Here is a 25,725-nt window from a genome sequence, read left to right on the forward strand (position 1 = left end):
AGACCAAGAGGACAAAGTGAAGGCAAAATCCATTAAAAGTCCCCTGCAAGAAAGCAGGGTTTAGAGGTAGGATAACATTGGAGAGAGAATAGTTATTTGCAGAACAAACTTACTGATTCTGAAAGAATGAAAAAGGGGAAAAAAGGAAAAGTTTAAGAACTGGAATCTTGGAGGATGCCCATCAATTTGAGGATGACTAAACAAATTATGGTATATAAATGTAATAGAAAATCATTGTTTCGGAAGAAAAAACTCAAAAGACAATTTCAGAGATTACTGGAAAAATAATAACTGAGACAAGGGGGAGTAAGACAAAGGGAACAATTCATATAATTATGATATTTAAAGAAAAACAACTTTGAAAAACTTAAGAACACTCGTGAAGCAATGACCAAATGATTTTCTAGAGGTCCTACAATAAAACAAAGAAGTATTGAACTCAAGGTGAAAAACAGATCATCTATGCCTTCTGAGTCATATGATCAACAAGATGGAGGACTAGATTTCTCTAATGGCCACAATCTTTCAAACTTCTCCAAAATAAAAAATCTGGACAAGAGATTCAGGAATTTCAGCTGAATCCATGATTTAAGACACCAAGAACCATAGAGACAACTACAAATTAACAGGAGAGAAGGTTAATTTCTGAGATTTTACTCAACACACACACACACACACACACACACACACACACACACACACACACACATACACCTGACCTATTCCATTGGCTCTTATGCTTTGACAGAGCTACTCAAGCAAGTTCAGTCCCCCAAGAAGTCACTTGGGGCAGAAACTAAGGTCAGTAAAAATGAATTCCTCCAGCAAGGGAGGAGGTAGACAGTTTTTATAGGAAAACCTCAAAACTTTCCATTCTTAGAAAGTGAGTGATAGGGAATATGGGGGGAAAGATTGAAATTACAAAGACTTCCAGAGTAAGAAAGCAACACTAAAGACCTTAAGCAGATAAACTAACAGAACAGATTAATCATAGAAGGTAAAATCTAAAAAAGTACAGCTACCTAAGAATAGATATTACAAGATGAAGGAAAATGAATTAATACCTGATAAGGTAGAAGAATTGTTAGTATATTCCCTTAGAGAGCACAGAATCACCATAAAATATTCCTGAATGATTTAAGAAAAAAATAAGAATTATGAGGCCTGGATTATGATCTGCACAGCAAAAATAATTCTACTACTAGGCTTATATTCCAAAGAAGACATTAATAAGAAAAAAGTCCTCGTAAGCACCAAAATATTTGCAGCAGCATTGTGATAGCAAATTGGAAAGAAAGTGGATGCCTATCAACTGAAGAATAACAAAATAAAATGTAGTATATGAATGTAAAAGAATATTATTGGCTTTAAAAAATGATAAATATGGTGCAGCTATGTGGTACTGTGGATAGAGGACCCAGATATAGAGTCAAGAAGACCTGAGTTCAAATTTGATCTGACACTAAACACTTACCACCTGTGCAAGTCACTAACCCCAATTGCATAGCCAAAAAAGAAACAAAAGAAGAAAGAAAAGGAAATTGATGAGGTTTAGGTTTTGGAGTTCTGGGAATCAAAATATGATGAGATCTAAATTTAGGGTTGTCAGGGAATCAAAATGAAATTAGATTTCAGGGAACCAAAATGAGATTAGGGTTCCTCGTGGTCAGGATGTTAAATGATGAGGTCTAGTGGTAGATTTGGGGTTCAGGAACCAAATGGAGAGGTTTGGCTCCCTTACACCCCCTTGGGATTTAGCACATCAATAGGGAATTTGGGGAACCTCCTTCTGAAGGCTCAGAGATTGTTCATAAAGGAATTTATGAACCCAAAAACCTAGATGGATCAAAGAGATTTGTTATAGGCATTGTTAAGTCAGCCTTTGCTATGTATGAATAGAAAGACTGACTTCCTTAGAGGCTAAGTCTGACAGAGAAGTAAAGTTTAGAGAAATCCTGACAGAGAGGTATAAAGCATTGGAAGAGAATATTATTCCAATAGGAAGAAGTTTCCTTGGCATAGCATGGCCTGGCATGGCATGTTAGGACCTCTGCAAAGAGAGGGTTTTAGATTGGCTCTTTTATAAGCCTTGGCTATAAGCTGGGAGTTGCTCTTGATGGGGCTGGGTCCAGATAGAGCTGAATTTGAATAGAATTGAATGAGTCTCTTTAATTCAATAGGAAGTTTAATCAGTAGTGAGTGTATCAATGGGTTATCAATGGATCTTTTACAGAGGCTAGCATTCAAGGAGAATCTGTCCTTCAAGGAGTTTTAGAGAGTTTCAGGGTCCCTTCTTCAGAAATGACAAATATGACAACTATAGAGAAACATGGAAAAAGGTATATCTAGTGATGCAGAATGAAGCAGAGTCAAGAAAACAATATTCATAGCTTTTGTTGTTGTTGAGTTGTTTCAATGATGTCTTATTCTCTGTGGCTCCATTTGGGGTTTTCTTGGTAAAGATATTGAAGTGGTTTGCCATTTCTTTCTCTGAAATATTTTATAGATTTAGAAACTGAGGCAACAGGTTTAAGTGACATGTCCAGGATCACACAGCTAATATCTGAGGTCACATTTGAATTTAGGTCCTCCTGACTTTAGGGCTAGTCCCTTACCCATTGCCCCACATTCACAGCCATAATGATGTAAATACAAAGAACAATCACAAAATAATAAAAAGATAATGTTGCTAATTTATAATGAATAAGCATAGGAAGAGATTTAGGAAAACATCCCCACCCCATGCTTTTGTAGAAGTAAAAATGTCTCTGGAAGGGTACATTATATATGTTTACCCTTGTTCAATACATTAATCAGTTTTGATGATTATTTTTCTCCTTTTCTTTAAAAAAAAATTGCTATATGGGATGGCTCCATGGAAGAGGAAGGAATAAGGAAATTGGGGAAATTTTGGACGATATAATTAAACAAAAGTTATCGATGGAAATTTCTTTTTTACAAGAACCTCCATGAGATAGCAAAACATATTCAAACAAAATCAAAAGACTGAAAAAAATTAAAGAAAATATAAAAGGTTTCACATTAAAAATATTAGGGAATTTTTGGATGATATAATTAAATAGACAGTATTTCTTTTTTCCTGAGGCTGGGGTTAAGTGACTTGCCCAGGGTCACACAGCTAGGAAGTGTTAAGTGTCTGAGACCAGATTTGAACTCCGGTCCTCCTGAATTCAGGGCTGGTGCTCTATCCACTGCGCCACCTGGCTGCCCCCTAAACAAACATTATTAATGAAAATTAATTTTTAATAGAAATCAAGAACTCCATGAGATAGCAAGATATATTCAAATAAAATCAAAGAGTGAAAAAAATTAAGAAAAATATAAAAGGTCTCATATTAAAAATAATTGACCTGGAAAACATATTAAGAAAAATAAATTAATGATCTTTGGGAATCACTGGACTCCCTAAAAATGATTTTAAAAGCAACTTGGAATCCTGAAATAAATCACAATGTACAACAAAAGGGACCTTTTTGTTCTTGGTCTCCTACTGTGTATGTGGATTATGAATAATTTAGTAACTTTTCTCCATTGCTATCCTTCCGCAATCTTTCCTTTTCCTCCTCCTCCTCCTCTCCTTTGTCTCTCCCTTCTTCCTGCACCATTTCTGATCTGTGGATCATCAATCATCTCTAATCCTATTACAGTTCAGAACTACCAAGATCAAAAGACCCACCAGTTTCAGAGTTCCTGGTAGCAGGAATTACAAATATCTATTACTATATCTCTCTTTCCCCACTATTTCTAAAAGACTTAAATTGTTTCACATATTACAAGAAAAGAAAATTTAGAATAACTCTGGAAGGTATCTTTTTCTCTACCAGTCCATGTTATTTGTCCATAATGTCTTTGAATCCCCATGTCCCCAACACATAGATACAAGGGAATAAAAACTCACCCATAGTCCATTTCTGATGTGATACAACTTTATTGAATTCTATTTTGATGAAATTTTATTGGACTCATTCAAAGGAAGCAACAATTTAATCGTGGTTATGCCAGATAATCATAGGACAGGAAATTCTCATTAGGACATGAAAAATCAGTTTCTATAATGATCAACAGGGATCAATAGAGGAAAACTTGCAGATTGACGATTCATTGGGGGCTAGAATTTAACTGTGTTTATGTCAAATAATCACAAAATGGACAATTCCCATAGCACATGAAAAATAATTTTCTACAATGACCAACAGAGATGAATAGAGGAAAACCTACAGATTAAGGATTAATTATGGGTTAGAATTTAACCATGGTTATGTTAGATAATCACAGGATGGGCAATTCCCATAGGACATGAAAAATCAGTTTCTACAATAATTAATAGAGATCAATAGAGGAAACCTTACACATTAAGGATTCATTATGGGCTAGAAATCCATCTCAAGATAATCAATGATGAAAAAATGGATTCAATTTCACAAGTATCTATTAAGCATTCACTATGTGCTAAGCATTGAGAATTCAACAGCAAAACCCATGCTAAGGGCAGCATGGGATAAAGTGTCAGAGTTTGGGTTCAAATTCCACCTCTGATAATTGCTATCCATGTTACCTTGGACAAACTGCTTCACTTGCCTGAACTTGATTTTTTCATCTCTAAAAGGAGATTAGATAAACTGACTTCTAAGGATCTTCTAGCTCTAAGCTTACACTGTAATAGCTTGCAATTTTTGCTACTTCATGCTAAATAATGGATGGTTATTTCCTTTTTAGGAAAACCATCTAAGCAAAACTAAGAGAGTGGCTCTATAGCAATATATACAACATTTTGCCCCTAACTTGTAACATTAATAATCTTGGGGTGGTAATATAGAGGAGTGTAACTGTCTGACCTTGAGACAGCTCTTTCTTCCTTAATCAGCCACACCTTGTTATAACAATTAGCTTGTTTTTTAAGGACAGGAACAAAATGATGGTCCCTCAGGTCCCCACAGTCTTGACCCCTGGCTCTGTGACATTTATGTTCAAGGAAAAGCTAGGAATACAATCACAATAGCTCAAAGCCTCCAGTTGAAAAGGTTCCTAACATTTAAATCCTAAACATTAGCGTGTGCTTAGTGAAATATATAAAAAAGAAACCAAAAACGTGTTTCCTGGAGCTTCAATTGCCATTTATTGAAACAGCAAATAGTAGGGAGAAACCTGCATTATCTTCTTTCCTAAGGTGGTGGGTATCCCCAAGCCTAGTCTTCACGGAAGCATTTTCCCCCCTATTCTACACATATTTGTTACTTATCACTATAAAGTGGAGAGAAAGTAGGGAAAGAGATCTAGAGGCTTTTCCCCTAAGTAAAGCTCTTGGAGAATAGTAATTAAGTAAACCTTTGTATTTCCCAGAATACTTCTCAAGATAATCTATATATGTAGAGAAGTTTCAACCATTTGTATCCAATAATCTCTTGTAAACAGAGTAACTCTGCTTTATAAATCTTTCACAAACAGAGCAACTTTGTAGAGAAGTAATGGCGAGTCTTGCCAAGAAAGACACAATTCTTTACCTCTATATTGGGGGTAAGAGAGAATCTTTCCTTAGGAATCAGGAATTTTGAAGTCTCACAGCAAGCCTTCTGTCTCAGAGGACCTACGAAGGTCTTTAAAAGTTGAGAGAGTGACTCTGGAGCTTTCATTCTAGTGACCAAGATGAATAAAGTTTCCCTTGGTGTCCTGAAGTCTATTCCACAAAACCTTTGTCATTATTTTAGGTCATTGGGAAAAAGATCCCACACCTTTATATTTGTGACAAGTTCTGTGCAAGCTATTAGACTATTACACAGTACATAGATAGAGATTTCTGTGAAATGCTTTCACTGATAATAGCATTTTCCCTTCTAAAAAAAGATACATCATATGTGAAAACATATCAGAAATACCTATCATAGACAATAATCTTCCAATATGAAAATTGATAATTTCCTTTATTTTTGTTTATAATTTTTCTTTTGGGATCCCCCAAACCCCTAATTACCTCTAAGCAAGAATTTCAAATCCCAAAACATTCTGTGACCAAATTATCTGGTAATATTATACTAGATAATGTAGACAATAAGTTCAAAATGGAAGGAATGAAAAAACAAAAACTGGAGACTGATGTGGTATAATGACTAAAGCATAAGACTTGAAATTCAGGAAAAATATGAGTTCAAATCTTGCCTCAGACATTAAGTAGCTGTGTGATTCTATGCAAGATACTTAAATTCAATAAGTCTCAGTTTCCTCATCTGTAAAATTTGGAGGCCAGAATTCACAGCATCTACAGTGCCTTCAGGGTCTAATTTATGTTCCCTGTGGTCTCAATGTGAATGAATGACTACTTATTTTCTTCAGGAGAAGGGAGTCTAGTTCAAGTACACATTCTTGTTTAACACTCCAACATCACCAGAATGCAGTTTCTTAGAGACACAATCACATGGAAGATTCAGATATTGTACATACCTGGTTTTTTCCATGACTAATTATGTCTACATATTGCCAATAACTCATTAATCTATTGAGAAAATATAGACAAAAATGAGTTATTTACAAATGAAAGAGATGAAAAATACTCCGGCAAAATCATGGTTATCATGTTAAACTCAGGTTAAAGGAGAGGAGGGAAGATTAATGTACTTCCAAAAGACTGGGATTAACATCAGTGCTATTTCTCCTCCTATGAATAAGTACCATGGCAGAAAAGGTCTCAGGTTAGCTGCAGCAGCTGTGAGCCTGAGACAAAAGAGTGGTAATCAAAGTTTCCCCAATATTAACTAAGAACTCAGAAGCTGGGGACTGGTTTGTCCAAAGCCAAAAACCATTCTGTCCACAGCCCATTAGCTCATTTTGGACCTAACTCTAGAGCCTTGAATTGAATAAGGGATACTCTATAGTCAGAAAGGAAAATGATACTTGTTCTCATCTTAAGAAGGCAGATATAGTAATAAAGGTTCTATTTCTACCTGATATAGCAAAAATGTACTGCATATAGAGTAAGAGAATAGAGGTACCAATCCTTACTCATTTCCTGACCTGTGTGACTGAGCAAGTCATAAATTTACAGAGTCCCAGTTTCCTTATTCATAAAATGAAGGGGCTAGGCAAATTGAGCTTTATAATCTCTTCCAGAGTCATATCTAAGACCCTGATACATCCATGGAAAGCAAAAGTTTTAAAAAATATCTTTCCTCTACAGAGGGTGAGAAAAAAGGAAAAAAGAAAGACCTCTTCTTTTAAAATTTTGGACCTTTGATAAAGAATTATTGAAGAATTTCTTCAAAATATATAGCCTATATCTGGCAACCTGTAGGACTGATTATATTTACTGGGGATTAGAAAAAAGTACCAACAATCTAAGCTTCCATAAACTGACCAATGGCTTGGTATTGCTAACACAACTTTAAGAAGCCATTTTATCTAAAGATGATATGATTTTAGGCCTTAAAATTCAGCTTAACTGAACCCCCATTATCAACCCAAATGCTCATCCCCCTTCCCAAAATTTTTTCCCAGTCTCACACAGAATTATCTGTAAAATTATCCAAAGAAAGCCATCATGAAAAGGAAGCAGGTTGCTTCTCCCATAATCAGACAGCCTTAGCTCAAAAATGATAATTGATTTTTTTGAACTCAGCACAGGATGTAGCCTAAGTTGGATGGGGTGGGGGGGGATGAACCCTGGGTCCCATCCTTTGATTAAATGACTTCCTATTTCAGTGGGCAGATGGATAGAGTAGTGCCACTGGAGAATAACCAAAAGACAGGGAACAATGCTTCTGAAAACTCTGCCCTGTACTTATAGATCTGGTGAACTTTGTCCGTGATGGCGAAGAAAATGACAAAGCCGTCATCGTAATTCAGGAGCACACCAATCCTGGTGGCCTTAGTGAGAGGCAGGTTTTTCTCCACATCATTGTGCCAGGTGGAGATCTTGTTGTTGAACCATTCCACGCACCAGGAGGAGCTGTTGCGGCCCAGTCGGCTGGCAGGACCATGGCGATCCATGCTCCCATAGCAGATGCCGATGCCACAAAAGGTGTTCTTCTGCAGTTCCACCTCCCAGTAGTGGACTCCTGATTTGTAACTGTGCAGCCCAAGGACCTGGGAGCAGTAGGTGAATCTCTGGGGGCAGTATGGGTAGTTCTGGGGGACTGAAGCCACAGATGCTACAGTGTAGTTCTCTGACAAAGCCACTTTAGAGTGGACAGTTTTGTAGTCCAAAATCACTCGAGTAGCATCTACAGAGACAAAAATCCTTGGATATAAGAGTGCAAAGAACAAACTAAAAGGAATAGACAGAAGTTTTCTTGAAATGATGAAGTATTATCTTATTTTTTATTTAAAATTTATTATATATATAAAATAAAAATAAAATATTAACTGTATTTTCTAGTTCTTATCTATCCCTGAATCATTCAAATAACTCTTGAAATCTCTTCTCTTTAATAAGCTTTTTAAGATTGAGTTCAAAAAATTTTTCTTTCCCATCTCCATATATATACCTTTATATATATATATATACCCAAATCCTGCCCAATATATACCTTTCTTTGTCCTCAATATAATTACCTAGCAACTTGACTTAAAATTAAAGGGAAGTTTTTTGTTTTTATATTATTTCTCTATGCTTTATATGGGAGTTGAAAGATCATTTAGGTCAATCCACTCATTTTATCATGGAATGGTAAGCCAGAAAACAGCAAGATTTGGAATTTAAATTCAAATGTGGCTCAGATACTTCCTAACTGTATAGTTCTGGCCAAGTCAATTACCTCTGTTCACTTCAGTTTCTTCAACTGTAAAATAGGAATAATAATAGAACCTACTGCCACGGTTGTGAAGTTCAAATGAAATAATGATTGTAAAATGTTCAGCACAGCTCAGCACATCATAAGTTTTAGATAGATAGATAGATAGATATACATATACATATATATATCACTATATATATATATATATATATTAGCTATATGTATATGCAAATATATAGTTATATATGTTAGCTATATAGTTATACATATATACACAAAAATATATACATATACAAATATATATAATATATTTATTATTATTGTTATTAATTATTGAATAGGAAAACTGAGGCTCAGAGAGGGGAAGTTACTTTCCAAGATTACACAGTTGAAAAGCAACAGAACCAAGATTGAAGTTCAGGTGACCAAGACTATTCTTGTTCTTTCCATTATAAAACACCAAGTACATTTTAGATGGTTAGCTCCTAAAGAGCAGGAACCTGGTACCATGTGATGAATCTAGGTAGTGGAATGAACAGAATACCTGAATTGGTGTCAGGGAGTACCTGAATTCAAATCCTAAGACATCAAAGAGTTGTGAGATCCTGGGAAATTCATTTAAATTCCTAACTTTAGTACCCTCATCTGTAAACTAGAGATAGTAAGAGTAAATAGACGTTCAAATCTAGAAAGTGTTTTACATATATTATGACATAATTATGAGAGTGTGTATGTGTAAATAATCATAGTACCTACATCAGAGTTATGAGAATCAAATGAGATAATTTAAATGAAACATCTATATATCTTAAAGTACTATATATGTTGTTATTGTTATTAATTTTAGATTCAAATCCTAAATATGATGATTGTGATCTCTTTGAAGACAGATACTGTCTTTTGCTGTTTTTTTTTTTTTTTGGAGGGGGGCCTCCTAGTACTTACTTAGCACAGTGCCACTAACATAAAAATTCACTTGATAAATACTTATTGAAAACATAAATAAACAAACAAATAAACTAATGAATGGATGAACAGATGTTTGTTGGCTGACTACTGATCCAGGGTAGGCTACTTAGTCTATCTTGGGCCTTCATTGCCTCATTTATAAAATAGTGATACTATTTTATTAGTCTAAATAATGTCTGGAATCTGTTCCTACACCTATCTTGTACAACTCATTGGGATCTAAAATTATACTAAGGTAACAAATTAAGTAAAAATAAGTTTAGTAAAAGAGAAAGAACACTGACTTTGGAATTGAGTTCAAATCTTGACTCAACCACTTGGTACTTTCATGATGTTAAAGTCATTGCCCATCTCTGGCAATCCTCATCTACAAAATGGAGGGGGTTAGACTAGTTGACCTTGAAGGGTCCCTTATGGCTCTCAATCTAAGGAAACAACAATGAAAGCTATAAAGATCATTGAGTTGAAGGTACTTTGGAGGTCATCTTCTCCCTTTTTTACAGATGAGGAAACTGAGGTCCTGGGCAGTCAAAGTGACTTGTCCAAGGTCACACCCAAAACTAAGTGTTCTCTTTACTATATCATTCCTACAAGGAAAGAAGTAATAATTAAAATATAGCAAAATATAATAAACAAAAAAGCCTATTGATTTTTTAAAAATAGCATAATTTTGATGTCACGTGATGAGATTTGGGAGAGCAAAGGTGGGGTACAGACTGTGAGGAATCACAATGAGGTGTTTTCCCTGCCAAAAGGTACCTTTATTAATGAGTAAAGGTCTCGGACAAAATACAATTATGATTTTGTGTCATGCTTTGGGAAGAGGTGATTTTTATAAACAGAAGGAGAGGGGAGAGACTGGGAGAGTCATTTTGACAGTTGGGGAGATGCTTTGCTTGAAGGATAAGGTCAGGGAGGAGTAGGGAGAGATTTAGAGAAAGAAAGTCAGGGGAGATTTAGAAAAACAAGAGTTGGGAGATTTGTAAAAGCAAAGTCAGGGGAGATTTGGGGGGAATGATCTTAGAATGGATTAAGGAATTTTGGTTTTAGGTAGAAAGCAAGCTGGCTTGAGTTCCTAACAAATTTATGTAGCTTCTTTTTACATGATCTTCTTTCCTAAAAATGTCATTTAGAGGATATAATTTTATATTTAGGGATGGCACATAGTAGAACCATTATTGGTAACACTTTTCTTCTAGCGATCTTAATAAATAAACATTTCTTCGTTGATGATACTAATAAGATCAAATTCTAATAGTATAATAAAAGTCCAGTAACTTTTCTGGGAAGATATCCAGCACGAGTGACAGGCAACATAGTACAGTGGAAAAAGTCCTGCATTTGTAACTTGAGGATGACTCTGGATCAATTCCTAAGTTCCATCACTTGCTAGCTTTGTAATCTTGAGCAAGTCCTTTCTTTCTCTGGGAAACTTTTCTCTACAATGTTGTAAAATAAGGGGCTTGGACTTGATGACCTCTAATGTCTCTTCTAACTCTAAATCTATTATCATATGATCCCTCCCTGAGCCTCATTTTTCCCATCTGTAAAATAGGAATAGAGGGTAAGGGACATAAAGGAATAGTTGAGATGATCTCTAAGAGCCTTGACAGCTACACAATGCCAGGTATTTCCTCCAGTGATAATGGCACTTACATTGCAGAAGCTCTGTTCTGGATTTTGCCAAGAATGCCTCTAGTACTTGTGTCTTCTGATTTCGTGAATTATTTGGTAAGGCATTGACTTTTTCTGTAGCTGAAGAGGAGAGGTCTGTCATTGTTTCAAAATAAACAGCATAAAACATTCAAAAGGCAAAAGCCAAAAGCACACATCTCCCCAATCCTCAAAAGTACTCACTATCTTGGAGGGCAGTTTTTAATTTCGTTAAGTCTGTCAAAGATCCCATGCTGGAATTCTGACTGGGGGTCGAAGCAGTAGCAGGGGCTGAATGAGGAGAAAATGAAATTGGTGATTGTAGAAAAGACAAGGCAAGACTTGGTCAACCCTCTCCTTATTTCCTTTCAAAAAATAATTTGGGCTTAAATAATTTAAATACATATATAAAGCCCAAGGCAAAGCCCATTTGGTCCCAACTATGTGGCTCATTTCTTTCAGAACACCTAGGAAGATACTAGCAGGGGAAGTGGGTGGGAGCAGAGGGAGTGGCCATATTATAGTTACCAACTAAGGACCTAGGTTTTGGGGTCAAGAAACAAGTTTGCAGCACTTAAATTTGTATCTGCAAGGGAAAGAAGGAGGAAAAAGTACAGAAGTTGCTTATACTTACCAGGTTTTTTAGGTTTCTGTTCTGGAAAAAAAAATACAATTTATTGCATTAATATATTTTAGAACAAAATACAGAGGTATTCAAAAGATGACAAAGATGCTGACAAAAACAAAGGCCCTATATCCATTCCCTTTTTTGACAGCAAAGAATTGGAAAATAAATAGATGCCTATCACCTGGGGAAAGACTAAATAAATTGTAATGCCTGAATAAAGTGGAATATTCTGTGCTGTAAGAAATGATGAATATGACCAATATAGAGAACTATGGAAAGAATTACATGAACCGATGCAAAGTAAAGCAAGCAGAACCAAGAAAAGAATATACACAAGAACTGAAGGGGGTACAGCTTCTAAGGGAAATATAGCAGTAATCCTGAACTTCCTTGACCTTAAGAGTACTATTGTTCTAACAATGTCTATAAGTAATTCAAAGTCTTCTGGCCTTAGGATAGTTCTCCAAATGTTGCTTACTATCAGATAGATAATCTGTGGATCAGTAATAACCAAGTTCCTGAGACAATAGTGAACAGACCACCCCTCAACCTACCTGTAAGCCATAAAATTAGCAAATAAGTAACATGAAGCTCAGGTCTCTCTAACTTTTCCTATAAATTTGTCTTGTTGCTCCTGGTTCTTTGCTAAATCTTTTTGGAACTAAACCTATTTCAACTGATGTTACAATCATAATAAACTTGTCTCTTGACTTAGAGATGAGTTCAAGCCTGCAAATTCTTTTGGGATACCTTGCAACACCAGGCTGTGACTTCAACTTTTGGTGACTTGTATGGGGAAAGGCTGGCCTCCGCTGGCTTTATCCCCTCCTTGTTAAGGTAAGTTCCCCGTTTGTTTTCTCCTTCAAACCTATAGCTGGGACACCCTAAAGACTGGGGAAAAACTTGTCTGAGTTATCTTAAGCTCCACTTCTAGATTTTCTTTGACTGGGATACCCAGACTTGGAAATTCTTGCAATTTTCAGCAAAGTTCCTGGGGAACTTTTTGCCTTTTGCTACCTTTCCACCTTCTCTGGGACACCAGAGGAGATGAGGAGCTACAGAATAGCTTTTGGCAAAGAAATTTTATGGCTTCTGGCAAATATAGGGCAGTCCTCTTCCACATAATTTTTTGTCTGTATCTGTGTCTCAGTGCAGTATGTCTATGTCATGGTTGTTCTGTGACTTTGATTTTGTTATCTGGAAAGATTTAAAATGCAGCCAGAAAAAAAAAATTATATGCTGACATTAGAATCCTGGAAAGATTTGGGAAAAAACATAACATTCCAGTGGACCCCAGGTCTGGCCAAGCTTATAATAAAGGTAGCTAATTAAAATTATAGAACTGCTAAAATAACATCTTAGCAAATTCTCAAGGTTTTGAGAGCAATGATTAAGGAGTTTGGCAATTAGTAATTTTGAGATTGCAAGAAAAAATTCCTAAAATATTGAGGATATTTCCAGCAATTTACTCCATTCTGAAAGAAAGAAGTGAGAAATAAAAATAAAAATTAGGCAAATAGCAACTTTTTGCTAACCCTTTCTTGATGCCTATCTTGTCTGGAATCCCCTTCTGCTCCATTGGGAAAGCAATCCAGAAGGTATTAAGGGACCCATTCCACAACCTGATTACTCAGTATGCTCTACTCCTAGGAGTACTGAATGTATCTTGGTTGTGGGGATTACTAACAAAATCAATATAGCCCAAGTCCCTATGTTTGCAAACTCCTCTCATCTCAAATCAGATTAAGAAAAGAGAATGCTAAAGAACTGTAGGGAAACTCAACTTCTGCTTCACTTGTAGACATGGGACCCCCAGACAACCTTCCCCAAATGCCTCCCCTATATAGCTTGGGGGGATAGTTATGGAATGGGGATCAGGCTCCATGGTCAGCATTCCCTGAGCCCTGGAACCTGAGAAAGCCAGTCAATCTCTTAATTTCAATTTAGGGAATCTAATGAACAGAAGTTAAGTCAATTTTAAAATCTGTACTATCTCAATTTTAAGAATTGTCTTGTTTTCTCCCTAAAACAAAAGGGAAACTTATTTAAGGGAACAGAAATCTTCCTTAAGAACTTCCAAAGCTGCAACAGCTTGGGGACAGAATAAACTGAACAACTAAAAGAAGTGGAAAGTTTATTTAGTCTTGCTAAACCAATTTTATAATATTTATAAATGTAATTTAGGGAATTAAATATTTTCACCTTTGCTAGAAAATTAAAAGGAAATTACAGCTTAAGAGTATTTGGCTATTAGGAAAATTTTGAAGTTATTAATTAAGTTATCTGGAGTTGTTGTCATCATGTTAAACCTAAAATTGATAATTACTATGTGTGGAACAAGAGGATTGAGGTGAAAGCCTTATCAGTTCATCTTTAAGTAGGAGGGTGTGCAACACCTTTTTTTTCCTCTTCACAGAGTGGGCAGAAGTATCAAACAGCACACCCATGAAAACACTAAGACTAGTTGGGATGGGCATCAGCAAGCTTAGCCCCTTCCCTGGGATCTCTGTCAACTCCTCTTAATTTGTAAGCTTGCCAGTTTTCTTGAAGCCATCAGGGTAAATAATCATCAGCTCTGAAACATGACTCTGTTTAGGATGTATAATTTCTAAATAAGGAATGTATTTACCAAGAATTCATAAGCTTGTTTAATGGTTGATCCTTTGCACCAGGATGAGTTTAAACTCAAGAAAAAGAAAAGAAAAACATGTTAAACAAAATCTCCTATGTGTGTAAGTCCTGGTAAAAAACCAAAAAAAACCAAAAAAAAAAAAAAAAACCCAAAACAAAAAAAAAAAAACAAAACCAAAAAAAACACCAATGTATCTATATATTGTATTTAATTTATACTTTAACATGTTTAACATGTATTGGTCAACCTGCCATCTGGGGGTGGGGGGAGGAAAGGGGAAAAATTAGAACAAAAGGTTTGAGGATTGTCAATGCTGTAAAATTACCCATGCATATATCTGGTAAATAAAAACAAAAAAAAAATGTATCTAGCCCTAAGCTGTCTTTAGTAGAATTTGCTATTAGAAATAAAATCTTTTGGGATTGTAACTGATATTCTTTTGAGTTTTGATTGCTTGATGATCATTAAGTCACTAACCCACTATTTCAGAAAAATGGCATGTTACTCAGAGGGATGTCTTCCTGGAGGTCTTACTGGGCAAGAGATGGGAGGACAACCTTAAGCTCTGCTCAAGCTGTTGAGCTCAAGCTCAAACTCAATTTCCCAGTTCTGTTTTGTTTTCTACCTGATTATTCCTGAATCTAGCTAGGAGGCAGAATTTTTACTACATGATTGATTGTCAAGCAAAGCTATGCTTTAGCCTGTCATGTATGTGCTTTCATGCTGAATTCTGAAGGATCTGTTTTGACATTATTTTAATTATGTCCCTGATTTTTCCTCTTATACCAAATTTTTATAATCAGAGCAAATGGTCAGTAGAAGCCATGAGCCCAATACAAGTATCCCAGGAGACACAATGGTTTTCTACCTTAGATCTTAAAGATGCTTTCTTTTGCATTTCATTGTATAAAGATAATTTCTTGTTGTCTTTGAAGGGGCAAATCCAGGGGAATGTAATCTCTACCAATTAACATGAGCAGTCATGTCCATAATATGAAGGTAGTTCAGGGCTTCTGTGATAGTCCCTACATATTTGGATATGCCCCGGATATCCAATATATGGATAAGATCTTGATCTGCAGCCCAACCCAAGAGGCTTCTTTGGCTTCAGTTATAAAACCCCTTAACTTTCTGGCTTCCTGGGGTGATAGTTTCTTTGTCTAAAGGCCCACATTGCTGATCAGTCTGTTAAATATTTGGGCCATGCATTAACTCCCACCTCCTGTTTGCTCACAGTGGAGAGAAACTAGACAATCTTATCACTCCCTGAAGCTTCCTCATAGAAACAGCTGGGTGTTTTTCTGAGCCTGGCTGGATTTTGTAGGCTTTTCAAAGAAATGAGGTATCTGTGGGGTGACCCTCCTGCTTTAGAACGGTAGCTACCATAGCTCTTCTAACTAAGGAAGCCTCTAAGCTCATCCTAGACCAGCTACAGGAGGTTCTAACTCCCCACCAGCTTCAGAGCATTTTTGCCCTCACCAGAGCTTTAGAATTGGGGAAAGGAACTAGAGTGAACATCTATACTGACTCCAAATATGCCTTTCGTATTTTGCCTACTCATGGAACCACAGAGAAAGAAAAGGGACTTTGGGGGGAAAATTTTCCCCATTAAGTTTGCGGGGGAAATTCTACAACTATTGCAAGTTGTGCATGGACCTAGAGAGGTTTCTGTTATGTTTTGTAAAGGATGACAGAAGGGGGATTCACTTCAGGCCAAGGGAAACAAGCTTGCAGATTCAGCAGCCCATGTTGCAGCCTGTTTGCCCCTGACCATGGCACCTTTAATTCCCCAGCTCCACAACTCCTACACTCCCTCAGATAGCTCCCAGGAACAAGCCTTTGTTAAAGAAAAGGGGGTACACACTTTTTCCCTCTGGGTTCTTTCAAACACCTTCAGGCCAACTTCTAATCCCAGAATCAGCCAGTGGAAACTTCTCCATGAAACTACTCACTTGAAAATAAAAAATGCTCCCCAATTCCTTGTGAAACCTATTTTGACTATTCACAAGCTAGGAGAAACATTAAACAGGTCTGTCAGTCCTGCCCAGTTTGTGCCCAGGTAAATCCTGAAAAGACTGTTAGATCCCCATCCTGAAGCCCACCCAGAGGAGGGACTGGCTGATAGATTTTACACAAATGCCTCCTTGCAAGGACTTCTAACTGCTTTTGGTTTTTTGTTGACAATTTACTAATTGAGTAAAAGCCTTTCCTTGAAAGACTGAAAAGGATCATCTCTGCACCTCTCTACACAAGGTTTAATGCCTTTTAAACATTATGGTGCTTGCATCTTAGGCCACTTGAGCACTCCTTTCACTCTGTATAATGCCATACTCCTTTGAGAAAACAAAAGCCGGGATTTGGAGAAGATGTTCTTTAGTATATATCCTAGGAAAAGCTGTTTGGATGAGAGACATTCATGATAGCTTCATCTACTTCCCCCCAAGTCTTCCTCTAGGTAGAGTTCCTGGTTACTTACTGTCCCTAGTAACTCCCAAACTAACTCAATTTTTAATTATTCTTTTTTTCACTCATTTTTGATCTCTGCATTTTTCATCTGCTTGTGAGAGCTGTTTCTTCCAGATTCCAAACCATTAAATTCCAAATATTGGTCAAACTGAATATCACCTGCAACCTGATTCTGACAATCAGCTGGATTGCTGGTTTGTTGGATGCTGCTGCCACCACTTCAATCACTTATCTCCTCTCCTCAATCTGGAACCCACTGGGCAGAGCCAGCCCTACATCCCTTGTCAGCCTGAAGCAGCTTCAGAAGATGGGACCTTCGTCCCTTTGTCCCAAATGAATGTGGGGTTCAAACTGCTTGAAATATTGGTAAATACAGAAGTAATCCTAAGGTCCCTTGACCTTAGAGTACTATTGTTCTAACAATCAGTCTGTCAATGATTCTAAAGTCTTCTGGCCTTAAGGTAGTCCTACAAACATTGCTGACCGTCAGATTATCTGCTGGTCAGTGATAACCAAATTCCTGAGATAGTAATGAATAGACCACCCCTCAAACCTTCCTGTAAGCCATAAAATAAGTAAGCCAGCAAATAAGTAACATGAAGCTCAACTCTCTTTAATTTTCCCTATAAATTTGTCTTCTTGCCCCTGGTTTTTTGCTAAATCCTTTGGAACTTAGCTCTCTTCAATTGGCATTACAATTATAATAAACTTTGCCTTAACTTGGAAATGGGTTCAAGCCTGCAAATTCTTTTGAAATACCTCACGACACCACTCTACAACCCTAACATTTGGGGGTCTCTTTCTGAACCTCAAAAATAACTACAACAATATAACAACCAAATGCTTAGTGTGGGAAAAGTTTAGAGAAAAAAAATCAGTAAAATTGAAACCACATGCTTAGTGAGGAAAAAATTCAGTAAAAAAAAAAATAAATCAGTAAACAATGTAACAAGACATTGGAAAAAGAATGTTGCAAAATTGTCAAGAACAAGCTTAATATCAAAGAAGAGATATAAAATGACATTCTGTTTTTATAAGAAGTGAGGGTAGGAATAAGGGCTTATGGGCAAATCAGGGTTTGATTTTTGTATTAATGAGTTTGGCTAAAACTTTTCTTTATTTTTTGAAAAAAAATTTGTTACATGGAATAGCTCTATGGAAAGGAGAAAAATAAGAAATACATTGGGTAAAATATAAATGTAAAAGTAATGTATAAATATAAATAGGTAGACAGCTACATGGCAGAGTGATAAGGTGTGAGAATGAAGCAATTCCAGAAAAACTCTTAAGGCGGGTTACCCCACTTTGGAAGTACCACAAACAATGCAAGTCAGTAAGCCACAGAATTCAATGATGGGAGCTGAGATGGAAACTACCCCTTCCCTACCACTCCTCAACTGTATTTTTAAGTCATAAAATTAGCATATCTGTTACTTTTTTCCTATAGAATTATCTTCTTACTCTTGGCTAGATTCCCTTGGAACTTCAGCAAGCTTCAATGGCATTACAATTGTAATTGTAATAAATCTCTGCGCCTTAACTTGGAGACAGACTGAGTGCAAATTCTTTCACCAGACCCAGGACACCAACTGGAACACTCTAATCTTGTTGGGGTTTCTTCTGCCCTAACAGATAGAATGCCAGGCATGAAGTCAGAAAGACATGAATTCAAAAATATATTTCAAAGACATTAAAAAGCATAGAACTAAATGGACTTTCCTTACAATAATAAACAATGTTTACATAAAATGAAGAACCAGAATTATTTCTGTACCTTCCTATCTACTCTGAAGGACAACTACACACATGACCTAACTCAAGATTCCATGTTCCTCATAGTCTGGTTATTTTATTTATAGTTCCCATTTAGAAATTCACAATACACACATTTGCACATTAAAAGTAAGACAACTACATATTTTTAAAAACTTTGACTTCACATTTACATTTTAAACAAAAGATTTCTTATCTACCCTTGCCAATTAATCTCCCCCCATTTTTCTTATTAAAAATTACTTTTATTTTTATTTATTTTTTCCCCCTGAGGCTGGGTTTAAGTGACTTGCCCAGGGTCACACAGCTAGGAAGTGTTAAGTGTTTGAGACCACATTTGAACCCTGGTCCTCTTGAATTCAAGGCTGGTGCTCTATCCACTGCGCCCCCTAGCTGCCCCTAAAAATTACTTAAAAAAAAAAAAAAGATTCTGAACTTAACAAAAAATAATAGGTATTTCCATATATGTAGTAGAAAAGAAAAGGAGATTGTACATGAAAGTGCATATTTTTAAATATGTAATACATAAATAATAATATATAATATAGTTTTTTTAAATATGTAAAAAATCCAACATGTAAATAAGATAAACATGTCTTGCTTATTTATGATTACTTCTGGCTATCCTGTGTGCATTTAAAAAAACAAACAACTTTCAGTGACTTTTTTTCTTTCCTATTCTTTACAGTCCTCTACTCCACCCCCCACTCTCCCAGCCTCTTCCCAAATATTTATTTCTATGATCTACAAATATCTTCATCTAACTCTCAAATATTTTATGAGAAAGTAGCATTCTTATCTCCTTCCTCCTAGCTAAGAGACAGTGATTTAACAGGAAAAAATATTGGATATTTTATCAAATGCTGTCACCTGGTGGATATTTTTGTTTGTTTTTGTAGCAAAAGAGGATTCAATTTTGAAGGTTTGGAGTAGGAGAAAGGAAGGATATTTCCAGAAATTATTGTGATGTAAAAACTAAAAGGTATCAATCAATGTATCTAAAAGTACTAAGTATTTTCCTCCCCAAACCCAAATATGAAAACATTATAAAGTTTAAATAAAAGGTCATTGGAGGACCTGGGTTAAACTAGCCACTCTGCTACTTTCTATTAATTTGACCTAGAACAAGTTACTAAAAAAATTTCTCTTGTCTTGTTTTCTTATCTGTAAAATGAGAGAGTTGAACTGAATAACTACCCAACATTTATTGATTAAAATGAAATCCTTTTACCTTCCTCAGTGACTGTCTATTGGAAGGAGATGGGAAAAAAAAGAAAAAGCCAGTAACAACTAAAAAAAGAAATCCCAATTTCTTTTTGTTTTTCCATGTTTACTTACTCTGGTCTGGAGCTCCACTCTTCTCTTGCTGGTGACCCACTGGCAATTTGAAATGTGATTTGTCGCCTATTTTGTCCGTTTCTAAGAGATGAAAATAGAGCTGTAAGTATCTTACCAGTAACAGGCTGAGCCATTTCTTCCAACAAAATGCATCACCACAGCAGGGTATAGATTTAGGAGGAATCACTTACTGTAGATCCGTCTTGTTTGGTGAGACTCTTTATTGGGATATGTTGGTATAGAGAAAGGCAAACCTTTTCCAGAAACATCTATTCAAATAGAATTCAACAGGGATTAGAACACATCTCAATTTCAAAGAAACACATCAGCCACTCTGCAAACTCCCCAAAATGATGCAAGCAACCCCCTTCCCATCAATCCCACCAATCTATTCTTAGCCTGCTTTTTTAAAAGGGGTAAATTGTGAGAAATGGATAGGCATTTATTTGGTTTCCACATTTATGAAAATTAAATTGGAGAAAAGAAACAAATTTAAAAATTGAAACCCTTAAGTATATCAAAGAATAATCAAGCATAGAGGTTAGTTATCTTCCCCCAAAAGAATGTAAGCTCCTTGGGGACAGGGTCTGGCTATGTAATAAGTAGTGGAGATTCTTCTATAACATACAACTAATGGGGAATCATGGGAGGGACTGATGCTTCAGGATAGGAAATAAAATCTTGTGTTTGGAGTTTCAAAGGTGTCTACTAACCCAGGCACCCATTCTTGAAAGAAAGTAAAATAAAGCTTTCCTGCATTCAACAAAAAAAAAAAAAAAAAAAAAAAAAAAAGGAACCTTAAAAAGTATTGTCGGTAACTATTAAGAAAGTGGACAAGAAACTGAAGTGACATAAGTTTGTTTTCTCCATTATTGTATCCTAACTGAAAGGGATGCAAAAGAAAAAAATTAATTTGAGATATCAATAAGGTATTATCTGAAAGTGATATATGAACTTGACCATGGCTTAAAACCTATATAGACAGAGGCAGTTCGAGGTGGTATAGTAGATAGAACACTGGTCCTGGAGTCAGAAAGACCTGAGTTCAAGTTCAGAAACTTGACATTTACTAGTGTGTACTAGGCAAATCACTTAATCCTGATTGACTTGCCAAAAAAGGAACACACACACACACACACACACACACACACACACACACACACACACACACTATATGTATATGTGTGTATATATATATATATTTCTGGGCAGGGATGGAGTTACTCATTCATACAGTTGTGTCTGATTCTTCGTGACCCTGTATGGGGTTTTCTTGGCAAAGAAATTAGAAGTTAACCATTTTCTTCTCTAATGGATTAGACAGAATTAAATAGAAGCTAAGTGACCAATCCAGAATTACACAGCTTGTATCTGAGGCCAGACTTGAACTCGGGTTTTCCTGACTCCAGGCCCAGCACTATAATGCCGAACCATCCAGCTTCATCCAAACCAAATAGCTGATAAATGTATAAGAGATTTGAACTTAGGATCTACTCAATTCCAGGCCCAGCACTCTATCCACTAAGTCACTCCAGCTGCTGAAAATTCACTGGGTGTCTTGCCAATTGACTCACATGAGCTTTATACTGGGGGTGGAGGAAGTTGCAGAATGACTACTTATATCCCTCAAACTACATAATATATACTGAAGCTATAATGAAGAGAAAAAACCAATTGAGTTACCCTGAAGTTCACAGGAGTCACAACACTAGAAAGGATCCAGTAGTAAAACCTGTGGCCTCAGATTTTTAATGCCCAAAGTTTAGGCAACAAGCAAAATAAAATCCTAATGTAAGGAGCGTAAATTTAACTTCATAAGTATCACTGAGACTTGGGAGAATGAAACCCACCTCGAGGCACACTATAATAGTGATGGGGAATTTCAATTATTCAGAATTCTAATGGAGCTCTATTTCTCTGTAAGAAGCAGAGCAGCTAATAAGTGATTGACTTTTCAAAGAAACGATTTATTTCATCCTTTAAAAAAAAAGAAGAAATAACAAGAGGAAATTATATTCCAAATCTGATTATCTAATTAAGAGTAACCAATTACTGGAATAACAGGAGAACTAAGGGGAAGAATGAAGAAGAAGAAGGGGAGATTCAGACATAGTCTTCCATGCACCCTGGATCTGGAAAAATTAATTTTAATGGGTACAAAGGAAAGTTAGCTAGAATCCCATAGAGTAAAATGATATAAGAAATTCAGCTCAAGAAGAATAAGAGATTCTCAAGGATAAAATTCTATAGATCAATGGCAAACAGTACTAGAGCTGAGGAAAAAATGAGATTGATCTGAAGGGAACGATGTGTATGCACAGGGAACTCAGTGAACAACTGAGAATGGGAGGGGAGTAGAAAAGGAACCAATGTCAGGTTACAGAAGATATATATAAAAGTGTGATATACAGATCATAAAAAAACAAGCTTAGTATTGTCACATGTGCTACATTTCAGAGCAAACTACAATTAATAAAAAAATGGATTTAAAAAAAAAGAGAAAAAGAAGCAGGGGACAAAACAAAGGGGGAAAAAACTATTTTGGAATGAACAAAGGGATAAAACCTTTATTTGAGGGTAACTGAGATGATAATTAACCACAAAACTAAGGTACAAATGATTGGTGCATAGTTTACTTCTCTTTTGTCGACAAAAGGTTATGACCTTGGGGCAGCTAGATGGCGAAGTGGATAGAGCACCAGCCTTGAATTCAGGAGGACCCCGAGTTCAACTCTGGCCTCAGCCACTAACACTTCCTAGCTGGGTGACCTGGGCAAGTCACTTAACCCCAATTGCTTCAGCAAAAAAAAAAAAAGTCTATGACCTTTACAGAGGAAATGACAAAGCAAAAATAAGTAACAAGGAACTGATATCCAAACAAGGAAGACACTGGCCAGAGAACTTAGTTGATTTTGATGAATACACATCCCTGGGCAACTCTACTCTTGGAGACTAAAAGAACTGGCAGACGTACTTGTTTTTCTACCATCAGTAATATTTGAGAGATCATAGGAAGAGGGAAAGATATTGGAGGATCAAAGTATGACAAATATCCCAATCTTTAAAAGGGGAGGGGGGGGAAGAGAACAGAGCCTACAAACTCATTTCTGTTTCTAAGGAGCTTAGATGGATCATCAAAGAATCAGTGAATTTTGGGAAATAATTTCAAAGAATCAGAATTCAGAGAACAAAGTCATGTCAGAGTAACTTCTTTTCTTTTGAGGTCAGGATAATCCAACAAGGAGATGAAAGGAATGTCACAAATATAATTTACCTGAATATTAGCAAAGTTCTTGATAAAGTGACTCAAACTCAGGAGCATGCTGGCAACAGCTCCAATCAATTATCAAGAGCCAACTGTTAAATTTTCAGTGTAAGCATTCATTCACATCTCAAACATTACAAATCAGGTTGATTTTTTTTTTTGATTGTTGGTTTTTGAGACTTAAAGTGACAGAGAAAATTTGAATAATATAAGTTAAATTTACTTTCTTTTATCCCCCACTTTGGATGATACACAATTATCAGCACACCTTTGCTCATACTATTCTTCTGGAAAAGATGGAGAGACAGGACAAGAAGATAATCAGATTGATATATAACTTATTGGATGGCCTGATTCAAAGAATATCTATTTTCTAGTTCAATTTAATTAAGGCAGTAGGTGTTTAAGAGAGGGTTTTATAGATCTGTACTTGTCCCTTCAGAATTAACATTTTTTATCGTGATTTAGATAAATTTATAGATGAAGTACTCAGATCCTAGTTGTGTGACTCTGGGCAAGTCACTTAACCCTGTTTGTCTCAGTTTCCTCATTTGTAAAATGCAAACCACATTAGTATCTTTGCCAAGAAAATCCCAAATGGGGTCAGAGTTAGACAAAACTGAAAAGTGATCTAAAGCAACATAAATGAAATTCTCCTGAAACTTTCCATAAATACAGAACTAGATGGGATCATTAAGATTGTAAATGATAAAATGAGGATTCAAAAATCTCTGGACTAAAAAAAAAAAACAAAAAAACTGTATTGCCTAGAATAGTGGACTGAATGTAATAAGATGAAATTTGGTTGAGATAAAAGCAAAATTCCCTACACTTTGGTCAAAAAAACCAAAAAACTTTACAAGTTCAAGATGGGAGAAACATGGATAGACAGCAATCATTCTTTAGAAGATTTGGGAGTTTAGGGAATACATGTTTAATATGAGTCAGCAATATGATTGATGTGGGAGGCAAAAAAAGCTAATGTAATCCTGGGCTGCATTAGGAGAGAATAGTTTCCGGGAATAATGATGTGATAAGGACACTATGTAATGCCCTAGACACTCTTCCTCTGGAATACTGTATTCAGTTCTTGTTGCCACCGTTTAAGAAAAACACTGGTTAGCAATAAAGGGCCCTGAATCAATTTCTTATGAGGATCAGTTCAGGGTGCTGATAAAAATATTTAGTGGAGAGAAGCCTCAAGGAGGACATGTTGTTAGCTCTCTTCCAGTATCTGAAGGAGTATCACACGGATTTGTTGTTTTGTGGTTGTTCAGTTGTGTCTGACTCATTTGGAGGGTAGTTTTTTGTTTGTTTGTTTTTTGCAAAACCACTAAAGTAATTTGCCATTTCCTTCTCCAGCTCATTTTATAGATAAGGAAACTGAGAAAAACAGGATTAAGTGACCTGCCCAGAATCACATAGCAAATGGTTTGCCATTTCTTTTTCTAGCTCAATTTACAATTAAGGAAACTGAGGCAGACAGGATTAAGTAACCTGCCCAGGATCACACAGCTAGTCATTTGCCATTTCCTTCTTCAGTTTATTTTGCAGATAAGGAAACTGAGGCAAACAGAATTAAGTAACTTGCCCACTTGTCTGAGGCTTGATTTGAATTTAGGGAGAAGAGTCTTCCTGACTCCAGCTGGACACATTAGCCACCTATTTCGAATTAGACTTGCTCTTTATAACCTTAGAGAGAAGAACTAGAAATAATGGTTTGGAAACTACAGAGTCATATTTAGGAATGATAGCAAGAAAAACTTCATAATAATTAGAGATGTCCAAAATTGGAATAGGGTGAGGCAAATAAAATAATAAAGGTAAAGTGAGGTACACAGCTCCAAGCAAAATAAGTTTATTAACAGTGATGTGTCTAACTGTTAATAAAGTGGGGCAGACTGGCAACCTAAGTAAGAAAAAGGTGACCCTTTTTATTGGGAGAGTAGACATGGGGGGAAAAAGATAGGTTACAGGATTGGGGCAGGAAATTTACAACTGGCTAACTTGAGAAAGGTAGACTGACATTCACATAAGGCTAATCTCTGACCCTCTCTGACAATTAAAGAATGTTAATTGCTCAGTAGGACCTATCTGCATCTTGTAATCTTTGCTAAGCGATCAAAACTACCAGACTCACTGTCTCCTTAGAAGAGAGAAAAACCCTTAATTGCACAAGGTCCAATGGCATATCTTTGGAGGGTAGTGCCAAGTTAACTTGTAGGGCTTCAAGAGAACAAAAAGATGTCACAGAAGT

The 25,725-nt window shown here is 36.2% G+C and overlaps 1 protein-coding gene across 2 annotated transcripts in view; it reads right to left on the bottom strand.

Annotated features, from left to right (window-relative positions):
- Positions 1–3,925: 3,925 nt before the first annotated feature.
- Positions 3,926–25,725, bottom strand: part of TRIM25 (tripartite motif containing 25) — a 35,845-nt gene continuing 14,045 nt past the window's right edge. For both annotated transcript variants that reach the window (XM_074261852.1, XM_074261851.1), the window contains 6 exons: positions 20,395–20,472; positions 20,204–20,284; positions 12,001–12,021; positions 11,571–11,657; positions 11,370–11,468; positions 3,926–8,231 (listed from right to left, as the gene is read on the bottom strand). In XM_074261852.1, coding sequence (XP_074117953.1) covers positions 7,702–8,231; positions 11,370–11,468; positions 11,571–11,657; positions 12,001–12,021; positions 20,204–20,284; positions 20,395–20,472 — 896 coding nt within the window. In that variant the 3' untranslated portion in view covers positions 3,926–7,701. The remainder of the gene's footprint in view (positions 8,232–11,369; positions 11,469–11,570; positions 11,658–12,000; positions 12,022–20,203; positions 20,285–20,394; positions 20,473–25,725) is intronic.

Source organism: Sminthopsis crassicaudata, chromosome 4 (assembly GCF_048593235.1).
Source record: "Sminthopsis crassicaudata isolate SCR6 chromosome 4, ASM4859323v1, whole genome shotgun sequence".
Lineage (NCBI taxonomy): Eukaryota > Metazoa > Chordata > Mammalia > Dasyuromorphia > Dasyuridae > Sminthopsis > Sminthopsis crassicaudata.